The sequence below is a fragment of the Aquarana catesbeiana genome, linkage group LG02, assembly GCF_042186555.1.
Source record: "Aquarana catesbeiana isolate 2022-GZ linkage group LG02, ASM4218655v1, whole genome shotgun sequence".
NCBI classification, from domain to species: domain Eukaryota; kingdom Metazoa; phylum Chordata; class Amphibia; order Anura; family Ranidae; genus Aquarana; species Aquarana catesbeiana.
Window position 1 is genome coordinate 308,121,032 of NC_133325.1, and position 13,816 is coordinate 308,134,847.

The following is a 13,816-nucleotide window of genomic DNA, read 5'->3' on the forward strand; positions in this document are numbered from 1 at the left end:
TATTTTATTTTTTTTTGTTCATTTTCCATTTTATGTTGCCATACATTGAGGTTGTATATATGTTGAATTTCCATAGATGTATTTATTTCTAACTATAATATGAGAATTTGAGGGAATTTGCTTTCGGGGACTATATCATTGACATTTCCCCAAGAGATGTGAAAGCTGGTGGGTAAATGAAAAAATGGCATGTCGTCTGCTGTGTTCATTATGATAATGGTATGAAAATGACCTCTCTTGTATTTCACTTTTCTATGTATAGAATACAACTGAAAGCATGTTGCTGGGAGATCTCACAGATGAGATATTGAAAACCAGTGGGTGGCTCAGCCACCTTCAATATTTAGAACACCTCTCCTTAGAATAACTAGGATCCTGATATTGGCTCTCAAAATGAAAATGCTAGTTCACTGTAGAAATGGGTATAATTTTACAGTTTTACATGCCAAAGGATTTGTGATACCATACAGCCAGTCTTGTGATTTAGCTATATTTTGTATACTGCACAGCCAGGGAGGCTACACACCTAAGTTTTGCCTTTTAGTCCATTTTTTTTTTTTTTTATAGTGGAGAGGGATTAAAACACCTGTCAGGTATTTGTTGCTGTCTGTTCCCCGTTAGGGAGATTTACTCTGTCATGTTTACCATTATTGCTGGAAGTGCATATGAAAGAAAATTTCAAATTTTAGGGTGTCACCAGAACAGGAATAGTGGATATACACTATGTAACCAAAAGTATTGGGACACCTGCCTTAACATGCAAATGCACATTAATGGCATCCCAGTCTTGGTCCGTAGGGTTCAGTATTGTGTTGGCTCACCCTTTGCAGCAATAACAGCTTCAACTTTTCTTTATAAGACTGTCCACCAGGTTTAAGAGTGTGTCTATGGGAACGTTTGACCATTCTTCTAGAAGCGCATTAGTGAGGTCAAACACTGATGTGGATGAGAAGACCTGTCTAGCAGTATCCGCTCTAATTCATCTTAAAGGTGTTTTATCTGGTTGAGGTCAGGACTCAGTGCAGGCCAGTCTTTATGGACCTTGTATTGTGCACTGGTGCACAGTCATGTTGGAACAGGAAGCAGTCATGCCCAAACTGTTCCTGCAAATCTGGGAGCATGAAATTGTCAAAAATATCTTGGTATGCTGACACCTTAGGAGTTCCCTTCACTGGAACTAAGGGGCCAAGCCAAACCCCTAAAAAAAACAACCCCACACCATAATCCCCCTCCACCAAATGATTTGGACCAGTGCACAAAGCAAAGTCCATAAAGTCCTGGATGTGCAAGTTTGAGGTGTAGGAACTTTACTGGCCTGCAGAGTCCTGACCTCAACCCGATAAAACACCTTTGAGATTAATTAAGCGTGGAGACTGCAAGCCAGGCGGTTCACGTCCACATCAGTGCCTGACCTGTGCTTCTGGAAGAACGGTCAAGCATTCCCATAGACACACTCCTAAACCTTGTGGACAGCCTTCCCAGCAGAATTGAAGCTGTTATACCTGCAAAGGGTGGGCCAACGCAATATTGAACCCTACGGACTAAGACTGGGTTGGCGTTACAGATCATGTATGTGTAAACACAGGTGTGATAATACTTTTGGTAATATAGTGTATCTTCCAATTGGAACACTAGTTCTGGTGAAGTCCAACATAGAACAGTTGTATATTGATGATAAGAATTCATCTAGCATGAACAGGTGAATAAAGTTCACTTGAAAATCCATTAAAGAACCAGAAGGATGTATCCTGAGGTGTCACATTTGTGAAGAGACTACCACCATCACCCAAACCCACTGCCTCTTACCCTCAGGTGGATAGTAACAAGCATGGATGTTAGCCAAAACCAGCTCCTCAGCGGCATAGGGATATAATCCACAGCTCCTCCGCAAGAACTCCTCATAGTGCAGACATCCAGATAATGTTATAATAAAAAGCCAAAGGCTATTACACGCACACTTTCGGAGAAAAAACAGGCAATATAGGAAACATCCGCCGTTTCCAACTTACAAAATGGCTGCTGCGTCCCAGTTCATGAGTCTGCAGCAGCCATTTTGTGGGTTGGAAACGCCGGACGTTTCCTATACTGCCTGTTTTTTCTCTGAAAGTGTGCATGTAATAGCCTTTGGCTTTTTATTATAATAAGCATTATTTGGATGTCTGCACTATGAGGAGTTCTGTCTTCTTTCAATTTTATATCTTTATTCAATCATAAGACAAGTTCCAGTACACATACAGAAGAACAGGATAACACAATATCATTTCTCACAATAAAAACGTATCCTTATATCTATCTTGCAATAAATTAAATCACTACCCAGACAATTCTCATCAACACCATATTTTGGACCAAAGATCCCATGTCCTGCCAACTTATATTTTCAAACTCGTCTTAATCTGTTTTATTCTATATAATAACAAAACAAAAAAAACAAAAAAAAAAAGGGAAAGGGGGGAGAGGGTCAAACCCCCTCCATGGGAATATACCTCAATTGTATTCATATATCAAAAGGAGGATTGAGATAAGATTAGATTAAATTAAGTGCTCGCTCTAACTGCTCAAATTACTGTCAAGGAGGGTGCTTCCCTCTTCTGAGGCCATAAAAATATTCCAAGGTGACCATGTCCTAGAGTAACGCTCCTGCTGATGTCGCGCAGAGAGGACCAAGTCTTCTAGTTTGTTAATCTCTTTTACTTTACGTAACCACATCCCTATTGTCGGGGGCAACGACGATTTCCATGTCAACGGGATACATGCCTTAGCGGCATCTAACAGATGATGAATAATGGATTCCTTATAGACCTTTTCTGGTATATGAGACGCATGGAGAAGAAAAAAAGCCGGATCTTCTGGTATTTTATCATCCATAAAATTTTGGACAATACGTCTAACTTCTGTCCAAAACTTCTTTAATTTGGGACACTTCCAAAAAATATGTAGCATATCTCTCCGACATCTCCAACACAGGTTGGAGGTGTCAGAAAAGATTCTCTTCAGTTTCACTGGCGTTCTATACCACCGAGTAAAAATTTTTAAGTTAGTCTCTTGAATTTTCGCACAGATCGATGATTCATGCGTAAATTTAAGGATATGTTGTAACTGTATTGAGCTAAAAGGCTTGCCCAGCTCCTGTTCCCATTCCTGCACACAATTCAAGAGATTAGTTCCCTTAGGTGTAATCAATAATTCATAGTTGGCCGATAGGGTATGAGATATTGCTCCAGCCTCTGAGCACATTTTCTCAAAAGTAGTAAGGGACCTGGCAAACCGTCCTGGGGCCGGAAGAGTGCTGAAAAAGTGGGTGATCTGGAGAGCACTCCAGAATCTTAATCCAAACTTACCCTCCTGTTCCATCAACTCCGGGACTGTCGGTCAAGCCCCAGCTTTTATGTAGCTAGACACCTGTACATAGCCCATATTCCATAGGTGCTTAAATGCCACATCTTCCGTCCCAGGAGGAAAGCGGGGGTTCCCCAGTATTGGGTACAAAGGGGATTCCTCAGGTGTTATGCCCATACTAGATAACAAAGCCGAAGAGAGGCTAATAGTAGTACCTATTAAAGGATGTTTGATAAGCTCTCCAGGAAGATGGGCAGAACACCATAGGGTTTCATCCAGTGGAACAGGCGACTGGGCATATTCTATCTGTACCCAAAGTTTGAGGTCTTTGTGTCTATTCCAGTCAATTACTCTTCTCAAATGTGTAGCTTGATAATATTTTCGTATATCTGGGACCGCCAGTCCTCCAAATCTTTTTGGAAGTGTTAGTTGGTTGCGTTGCAACCGAGATTTTTTATATGCCCAAATAAAATCAAAAATTAACCTCTGAGTTTGTTTAAAGTATGAAGATGGTATACGTATCGGCAGTGCCTGTAGAAGAAAAAGAAATTTGGGGAGGATGCTCATCTTAATGATGTTGCAATGCCCAAGCCATGAGTGAAAGCCTGTTTTCCAATTATCCAGTAAACTCTTAACTTTTTTAAGCAATGGGGGGAAATTTAACTCAAAAATCTTACCTATATTGGGTGGGATCAGCGTTCCCAGATATGATAACGCTTTATCCGTCCATTTAAACTTAAAATTTTGCTTAAGTTGCTCAATTGATGTTTGAGGACAATTGACCCCCATTGCCTCCGATTTAGAGAGATTAATACGAAGATTGGAAACTAGACTATACTTCTCAAATTCTCTCATTAAATTTGGAATTGTGATCAAAGGGTTCGTAAGAGAGAATAGCATATCGTCTGCATACGCTGAAATTTTACATTGATCCTCCGCTATCTGTATTCCTGTGATATCCTGATTTAGACGTATTGTGCAGAGAAACGGTTCTAATGATAGGGCGAACAGGAGTGGTGACAAGGGACATCCCTGTTGTGTCCCATTAGAGATTGAAAAAGTCTCTGATAGTACTCCGTTAGCCCGAACTCGGGCTGCCGGACGAGAGTAAATGGAGGTAATCCACTTCAACATTTTACTCCCAAATCCTCCATATCGCAGAACTGCCAGCATGTAACTCCAGTTCACCCTATCAAAGGCTTTCTCTGCATCTGTGTTTATAAACACACATTGTGTCTGTGTTTTATTCGCTATCTGTAAAAGATTCAGGACTTTCGTAGTATTATCTCTTGCTTCACGTGTAGGAACAAATCCTACTTGGTCCAGGTGTATCAGATTTGGGATATACTGTTGAATCCTATTTGCTAAAATTTTGGTAAAGAGTTTAAGGTCTAAATTAAGCAGAGAGATCGGTCGATAGCTTCCACAGGAAGCTGGGTCTTTCCCCTCCTTCGGTATTACCGAAATATGGGCTAGCAAGGTGTCCTGTGTTAATGTTGCTGATGTACCAAGAGCATTAAATAATGTAACCATATATTGAGCTAGAGAGGGAAGCAAGACCTTATAGTATTGGGCCGCCGGGCCCTGGGGCTTTACCCATTTTAGTAGCCTTTACAGCTTCTTGAAGTTCTTCCATAGTTACGGGACTCTCAAGGTTATCTCTATCTTCATCTGACAGTCGAGACATTAATGTCCGCAAAAGATACTGATCTATCTGGGCTTGGGTACGGGGTTGCGTCTGCAAGTTATATAGAGAGTTGTAAAATTTTTGAAATTCTCGTGCTATGTCATATGGTTTTGTGACCTTGAGCCTATTAGATGTAATCAAGTGTGGGATATAATTCCTTCATTTCTGCTCGCGCAAAGACCTTGCTAAAAATCTCCCACACTTGTCCCCAGACTCATACGAAGATTTCCTACAAATTTGTAATGCTGCCTTCACTTTAAACTGAAGAAGATCCAAAATTTGTGCTCTTTTAGCCAGAAGATCTTTCTTTGATAAAGAGGACTGAGCCCGTTTATGACGAAGCTCTAAAGAGGCCAAATCCTCCAGTAATAATTTAAGCTGTTCTGCCCTTTTCCGTTTAATCTTAGCTCCGTGTTTGATCAACACTCCTCTAATAACCACCTTATGTGCTGCCCAGACAATTCCGGGATCACAGTCTGTGGTATCATTGGTGCTAAAATAAAATTCTAATTCTTTGATTACGTCCTCCAGTACGTCTTTGTCTTGTAAAAGGCTCTCGTTCAGTTTCCATTGAGTGGGTCTGTTCATCCGAGATTTATATAGGTCATATGTCAAGAATATAGGTGCGTGGTCTGACCAAGTAATAGAGCCTATTGTGGCAGTTCGTACCGAATGAAGTTGGGCATGTGGAATAAAAAAGAGATCTATGTGAGAATAGGATTTATGAGGAAGGGAGTAAAAAGTATATTTTTTTTCTGTAGGATGGAGTAAACGCCATATATCGATCAATTGATTCCTGTGCAAGATTTGGGCAATACCATTCCGTGTACTAAGAGAGATAGATGACAGTCCAGTGGAAGTATCTTCCACTGGATTTAATGACATATTCCAATCTCCTCCTAAAATCAGCTGTCCTTCTGAAAATTCAATCAAGCGCTTAAGCGTTTTATCCAAAAAAGTCCCTTGCTGTATGTTGGGAGCGTACACTGTCGCCAATGTGACCCCGACATCGCCCACTCTGCCCTTTACAAACAGGAAGCACCCTCCGGGATCTCTGACCACGTCTACAAAACACCATGGTACTCTACTCGAGAGGATAATAGACACCCCCCTTGATTTCGCCATTTGATTGGTAGAGTGATAAACTGTTGGATATGACCGGCTTTTCAAAATAGGTACTTTATCATCTCTAAAGTGCGTCTCCTGTATAAATGCAACATCTGATTTAAGACGCTGCAAATCATGTAGGAGCATCCTCCTTTTTTCTGGCGTATTTAAGCCTTTAACATTAAGCGAGAATACATTGAGGGTTTCCATGATAGGGAGAGAGAGAGGGAGAAAAAAAAAAAAAAAACCCCAAAGGGATAAACACTAGCAAAAAAAAAAAAAAAAAAAAAGCAAATTACTGCTAAAACGCTCGCCGGTCCAAACCGGTGCTTGAGCGTTGGCCTATGTGGGGTTGTGGATAGAGATGGTCTGGGGTAGAGCTCCGGGTGTACCTGTCTCATCCGACCATGTTAAAGAAAAAAAAAAAAAAAAATTTATAAAAAGAAATCGACCATCTTAATTATATCGAACAGTATATAAGAATGCCTATATTACTACACGATATCAACTTGCAGATTGTAAGATTACTATCATATAGTTGGCATTATATAATCCAAAACGTATGGTATATTCCCCTATATCTAAGGGTTCCCCTTTTCTGAGATCATCTCTCTTCTCTAATAGACCTTTTAAATCAATAATAAAAATTATATGTACGACTACATAGGGCCACCTCTACATTATCAAGTTGGAGAGGTGCTGATCTTCTCTACTATATCCACCTTACAATCACCTTCAAAAAAAAAGGGGGGGGGGGCCCTATTTGATTTTATCTACATTATTTGTTATATTGGTCTCTCTTCCTTTTCTACTACCTGCTGTACCACCAACAGATAGTTTACAGGAGGGCTTAGGTACGGCTTAATCTTTAACCAAACTCCTATTCCAAGAGGTGCAATGCAGGTTACCAGATATGCATACCCACGTGTATATATATACATACACACTCCTACACACACATTTGCATATATGTATCCCTCAAAAAAAAAAAAACATATTCCATTAATATTCTAAAAAGGGGGGAGAAAATACCTGGTGCTTCAATGGATTAGGACAAAAAAAAAAAAACCCCAACCAAGGCAATATCCTTTTTAAAGTTGCAAGAACCACAGCATAGCAAAATCGTGTTACTAATGTGCCCATACAAATAAATAAATAAATAAGACAAATATCATACAAACTCTAGAAAACGAGGGAAGGGAAATATCCTTCCAAGTGTGGTGATTAATTACCTATCAAGTGCTATGGAACAGCAGGTAAGAACCCTTAAAAAAAAAAAAAAAAAAAAGGGAAAGAGAGAAGCCCCAGTATATAGCAAAGCGGACCTATGCACTCATATTCCTTCTGATTCTTATTTTTCCATACCCAGCTTGAGCCTCTTAACATTAACATATATTAGACAATACCCCCCCCCAAAAAAAAGGGGGGTGGGTGTCTTTCCCAAATATATCATATATATATATATATATATATATATATATATATTAAAGAGGCTACCGCTAACCAAAATATTGCTACTAGAAAGCTCAGCCAGTAAAAGGAGGAAAAAAAAAAAAAAAAAAACACCAACTCTAAAGATAAACAAGTACCATTAACATTTTAGAGGGGGGGGGGGGAAACACCTGATGCCTCGGTAGATTAAAACACAAGTGAGTGTTAGGGAAAAAAAAAGAAAAAAAAATTATCAAATATAAGTTGCAGAAACTGCATCTCAGAAAAAACACCGTGATATCCAAACCAAAAAACCTGTGTAACTATTCCATCCAAATGTGAACAATAAAAGAAAAAGGGCAATATCCTTTTTAAGTTGCATTAAACGCAATATGACAAAATCGTGTTATTAACAAGCTCCTAAAGAAAATTTCCATTTGTGCTAAAAAGAAAGGGAAAGGGAGATACCCTTTCAGGTGTGAATAATTAATTACCTAATAAGTGCTATGAGGCATCAGGTGCATGCCCTCCTAGTACAAAAAACAAAACAAAAAAAAAGGAAAAACGGGCATTTGCCCAACACTGAATGCAATTAGCTATCTTCTTAATGCATCCTAAGTAAAGGGCCATAAATCCATAAGTAAAATAAGTAATTCTACCCCCTCTATATGGAATGTAAAAGAGCCAATTGGGAATCTGTATAGGTGGCATTTCCATAAAAGCAAATAGTCCCGGAAGATCTGCTGGTGTACGGAGCGTATATGCAGATGATGCCTTACGAAATGTCACCGCCAATGGGTATCCCCATCTATAAGTGTACACCTGTTCTCTAGCCAAATCTAAAATTGGTCGTAGGCATGCTCTGCGCTGGAGGGTAGCCCGAGAAAGGTCCGACAAGATTTTAATAGGGTTCCCCTCAAAGTCAATACTCCCTGCTCCCCACGCAGCTCTGAGTATCTGCTCCTTCTGTGAATAACTATAGAGCCGACATATAACCTCTCTAGGTCTCTCTAGATCTCTTGATTTAGGGCCCAGGGCTCTATGAACCCTATCTAACTCAACCGTCATCTGAGGGGATTTTAAGGCCGTTTGGAATATAGTTTTCACTATTTTTTGGAGGTCTTCCACCTCAGTCTCTTCAGGGATACCCCGAAGCCGCAGATTATTCTGGCGGCTCCTATCTTCCAAAACCTCTATATGAAGCTGTGGGTCCACCACTGTATCAGCCTGGGAAATCTGTGTTTTTTTTCAATATCTTTTACCCGCTGTTCAAGGGAGGACACTTTTCCTTCTCCTGTACTCACCCTCTCCGCAAGTGTTTCAATGTCTGTTCTTACCGCTTGAATATCCTGGCGGTGCGACTCCTCTATGCGGAGAATCAGTGCCTCGATATCCCGGCGTGTGGGAAGCTCTCTCAGCAATGCTCGGATGTCTCCTTCCACCCTGTCTGTATCCTCAGCTTGCCGGGGGTCGCCGGCTTCGACCTGCACATGATGTAAAGACGCCGGAGTTTCCAGCTTAGAGTCCGGCATAAGGGGTGGAGCAGACGGGCTTGTCTTGTCTGTTAGCCCGGTTTGAATGTAGAGCAGCCACTATCACGCCTGGAGATTCTCTTGAAGGTGAGACAAAATATTGCTGTATATCTCCCTGTACTGTGCGAGAGGCAGGAGGCTGGGCTTTCCTTAATGTAGATTGTGTCTTGTACTCCCGAGTTGTCCTCATGCCACAATAACACCTATTGGTCGGCTATTGTTTGGTCGGGGAGAGCATGGTAGTCCCGGAGCTCCACTCTAGCGCGTCTTCACACTGCCATGTCCAGGCCACACCCCGGAGTTCTTTCTTCTTTTCAATTGGGCATTGAACAATGCGGAGGAGCTGTGGATTATATCCCCATGTCGCCAGGGACTGGGAATAAAAACCAGCCCTGGAAAAAATTTCATACCAGCCCCATAGCATTATTATATCAGCCAGACAGCATAACGTCATTATTTTCTTATTCGTAAAAGGGGGAAGCCATGCATTTTAAAGCACGTTTGAAGAGTATATTATACATAGAGAAGACCGATATGAAAGCATATAGGGATATAGATATATATCTCTATAGATAGATGTATCTATCTATCTATCTATCTATCTATTCTATAAGTGAATTGACCAGAGACCATCTTCCGCAGAGTGAAAACACCAAAGTAAGGGGGGTGGGTTACTGATATAAGGGGGAACCCTTTTATATCGGTGCCCCCTTACATTGTTGTATTCACTCCCCCCCTTACATCAGTGACCCCCCTCAGACTGGCCAGGCGGCGCTGTCACTGACCTCCTCTCAGGTGCACCATGCAGGGCTCAGTCAGTCGGCTCCAGCTTGGTTAAAAAAGAGAGAGAGGAGCGCCACTAAGTAAAATCATTTATTCACCAATATAAAAACAAAGTATCAACTTACATTTAGGAGCGGTATATAGAACAGACAGATGTGATTCCTGATAGAAGAGGGGGAAGGGAACAGTCAGTGATTCCCCGGGGATGCCTCCAAACACAAGGCAGTCTGGCGGGGAGGCCAGGACGGTACACAGCCTGTCTCTGCGGGAGGACGGAGCGGCAGCCCAGGAAGCCGCTGGCAATGTTGTCAATGAGGAGAAAAAACACAACGCGTTTCTGAGCATGCGCAGGGTCTCTACGGCACATGCGCGCTCCTTTATCAAGTGCTCCAGCTTGGTTGGCTGTGGTTTTATCCTATAGTCTCCTCTCCACAGTCCACTCCCACATCTGACTTCTCCCATGACCCCCATCCCGGTGGCACTCTCACTCTTGACTCCTCTCCAGACTCCCCCTCAGAGACTGCAGACATGATATAAGACAAGAGATGGTCAGAGGTTGTGGACATGATACAAGAGATGGTTAGAGACTGCAGACACGATACAGGAGGTGTCAGAGGTTGCAGGCATGATACAAGAGATCAATGCAGCCTCACCACTGCTCATCAAATGCAGCCTCGCTGTGCCCATGAATGCAGCCTCGCTGTGCCCATGTATGCAGCCTCGCCGTGCCCATGCCATGTATGCAGCCTCACAGCCCATCAAACTCACCATTGCCAGGCTGGATCACACACACAGCGGGCATCTCCCGCTGTGTGTGACAGAGCTGGGTCTGTGTTCGGCGGAGCTGCGCTGTAAGAAGTTTCCGCCTCCTAGGCCGTCTCGTGTGATAGTCTAAAGTGGATGGAACACTGATTCAATCGGTGTTCCGCCTATCACATGAGACGACGGCCTAGGAGGCGGGACCTTGTTACAGCACCGCGACCGAACACAGACCCAGCTCCATCACACACAGCAGGAGATGTCCGCTGTGTGTGACACACAAGAAAAGGAGTAGGAAAGGAGGGGAGCGCAGCCACAGATCAAAGCAGCCCCAGGGCAGGCGGCCTACCGGGAAATTTCCCAGTATCCCGGTAGGCCAGTCTGGCCCTGCATGCCGCTGAGGAGCTGGTTTTGACTAACATCCATGCTTGTTACTATCCACCTGGGGGTAATTTAATAAAGGCAAATACACCTTGCACTACAAGTGCACTTGAAAGTGCAGTAGCTGTAGATCTGAGTGGGACATGCAAGGAAAATAAAAAAACAGAATTTTAGCTTGCACATGATTTGATGATAAAATCAGTAGAGCGTCCCCTCATTTTAAATCTTCCCCTCAGATCTACAGCGACTGCGCTTGCAGTGCACTTGTAGTGCAAAGTGGATTTGTCTAAATAACCCCCACTGGGTTTGGGTCATGATGGCAGTCTCTTCACAATTGTGACACCTCAAGATACATCCTTCTGGTTCGTTAATAGATTTTTAGATGAACTTCACCTTTTCATGCTGCTTATGATTTTATAATAGTGCTACACCATCCTATATTCACTTATTTGTGTTATCCATGCATATTGTGTCAGCTGCTTTTATAACAATTATTGATTCTATTGCTCGTGTATGATCCCAGCGCAAGAAATTTGGGTTATTTTACTAGTTCTGGTGACCCCAAGGGATTCCTTCACTATAGAGGGATTTTTGTTAATGGAACATTTACGGAAATTTTTCCAGTGGTACACAGATGGCAAAAATATTACTTACAAGGGTGTTATAACCCTCCCTTATTCCATCCAAAATAAAAGAAAAATTTTGACAGTAGTTCTACTTTAATAATTAAGCAAATTGTTCACCTTTCTGTCAAACTCCTCACTGGACTGTGGATCTGCACGATCACCTCTGTCCAGTGTAAAGATTAGCGATATATGCCCTCTGTTAAATGAGTTATCCCTTGGTATTCAAACTCCTGGTGCTTTCTGCACTGGACTCCTGGCAACATAAGTGCAGTGTGTGTTTACTAAGCCTTGGTTTACACTGCTGCGAGTCCTCATGCGACTTGCGGTTACGTGAAAGCCGAATAATAAGACAAAACAGTCATTTCAATGGTTGCTGTCTTAATTGCTGTGACTCAAGTCGCAGGGACAAAAAAAATATTTCCTGCACTACTTTTCTGCATTTTCCTTGTGATATGAGTGCTATAGACTGCCATGTTAAAATCACAAAAGTTGCAAGGAAGTTGTTTGTGACTTTGGCTGCGACTTTAGATGGTTTTGTAAGTTCAGTAATAGGTGTCACTGCATTATGATTGGCCAAAGTCGCACTGGAAGTCGCAGGACTTTGGGGTCACAGCAGTGTGAACTAAGCCTTATTGTATTTGCATTGCTGTTTTCATATACTTATGAGCTTATTTGCCTTTAATTACTTTTAGGTTTCTATACAAGTCCATCCAAGGAACGATGTTTCCAACACAAGTACAGGTTGGTCGTCATGTACTGAAAGCTCATCCAGAATGCCTCACTCATATTGCAAACAGGCTACATTCTCACAGTGCACCTGTGCCAGAAAAACAAATCAGTACTACTATATCAACGGTTAGTGAATTTCATCTTGGAAGGAACCAGACAGAAACCATTGATCGAGAGAAAGAGACTCAAATGTTGTGCTTTTCTAATCAAGTTAAAGGATCACCTGAAAAAATTAACTATACAGGTCCAGATCCTTCTTTTCCTTTTAAGATAAAAGACCAGTTGGGGTCACTTGCCCAGCCTTACAACCATGACTCTTCTTTGGAAGCCTTTTGTGTAGATGAGATGTTGAAATGGGATCCAAGGAAGGATCAATCTGACATTGGATTGGTAAACTGGATCACATCTACTCCTTTGTTTAAGGATTCTGGAAGGCCAATGCAGCCGTCTGTTAGTGTTCAAGACACATCCAAAGACTCTTCTATATTGCCGACAGGTTTAAGTATTCCCAAAGATGCCAATCAAAGCTCAAGCAGTGTTTTACCAGAAATGGTAATTGGGACCACAGGCAACGGGGATATGCAAGAAACAACTTTTTTATAAATTTATATATATGTAAAAGACTCCTATTTATATTTTTCTATTTGCACAATTACGTTTTAGTGAATTTACTCAGTTTACTTGTTTCAGTATATGAAGCAGGAAATTGGCGGTACAGGATTGTTTTGTCAGTTTTATGTACATATGTTAGTTTTGTCAGAGCTTTAAAAGAAGAAAAAAAGTATATAAGCAGAGGTATTTTAAAAAATTTTTTTACAAGTTATCTGGCTTTACCAAACTTCTGAAAAATATAGTAGAAAGTTTATTTGTAGAGACAAAGTTTATATTTAATGTAACATTGTGTACCATGGTGCCTTTCTTCTGTAAGAAGATCTCTCAGCTACACTGACTGACCGAATCGGGGTCATAGTCTAAAACTGAGTATAATATATGCTGGATTCCTTCTTTTTTTTCCCCCCTAACAGCATAGGTTAAGAAAATGGAAACAAAGCATTTTAATGTAGTTCTTTATAGAAATTGTCGCTCTGGTGCATATTTTTTTTTTCTTTTGTAAATGTTGCATAATGATAATATATCTGCCTTGAGAAGGTTATTTGAGCTATTTAAAATTAAATAAAATAATGGTTTTCACCGTAAAGTAGCACTAAATATGCTTTTGCAAGATGTTTCTCAAAACAGCAGATGAGACTAAAACGCATCAAAAATGGTCTGAAGTCACGGGGTACTTAAAATTATCGTAAGATAAATCTATATCCATAGTCATTATAACAGTACCAAAATGATCAAACAAATCCTACATAGAGGGAAGGTTATATACCAACTTCAAAAAAAATATCTTTAGGTCCCTTTCACTGCCGATCGGCTCTTGATCAATGCTCTCA

General features: G+C 41.2%; 1 protein-coding gene across 1 annotated transcript in view; it reads left to right on the forward strand.

Moving 5' to 3' along the window:
• Positions 1-13,572, forward strand: part of ATP10A (ATPase phospholipid transporting 10A (putative)) — a 256,901-nt gene extending 243,329 nt beyond the window's left edge. Inside the window, exon 21 of the mRNA XM_073614639.1 lies at positions 12,338-13,572. Coding sequence (XP_073470740.1) covers positions 12,338-12,977 — 640 coding nt within the window. The 3' untranslated portion in view covers positions 12,978-13,572. The remainder of the gene's footprint in view (positions 1-12,337) is intronic.
• The last annotated feature ends 244 nt before the right edge of the window (positions 13,573-13,816 follow it).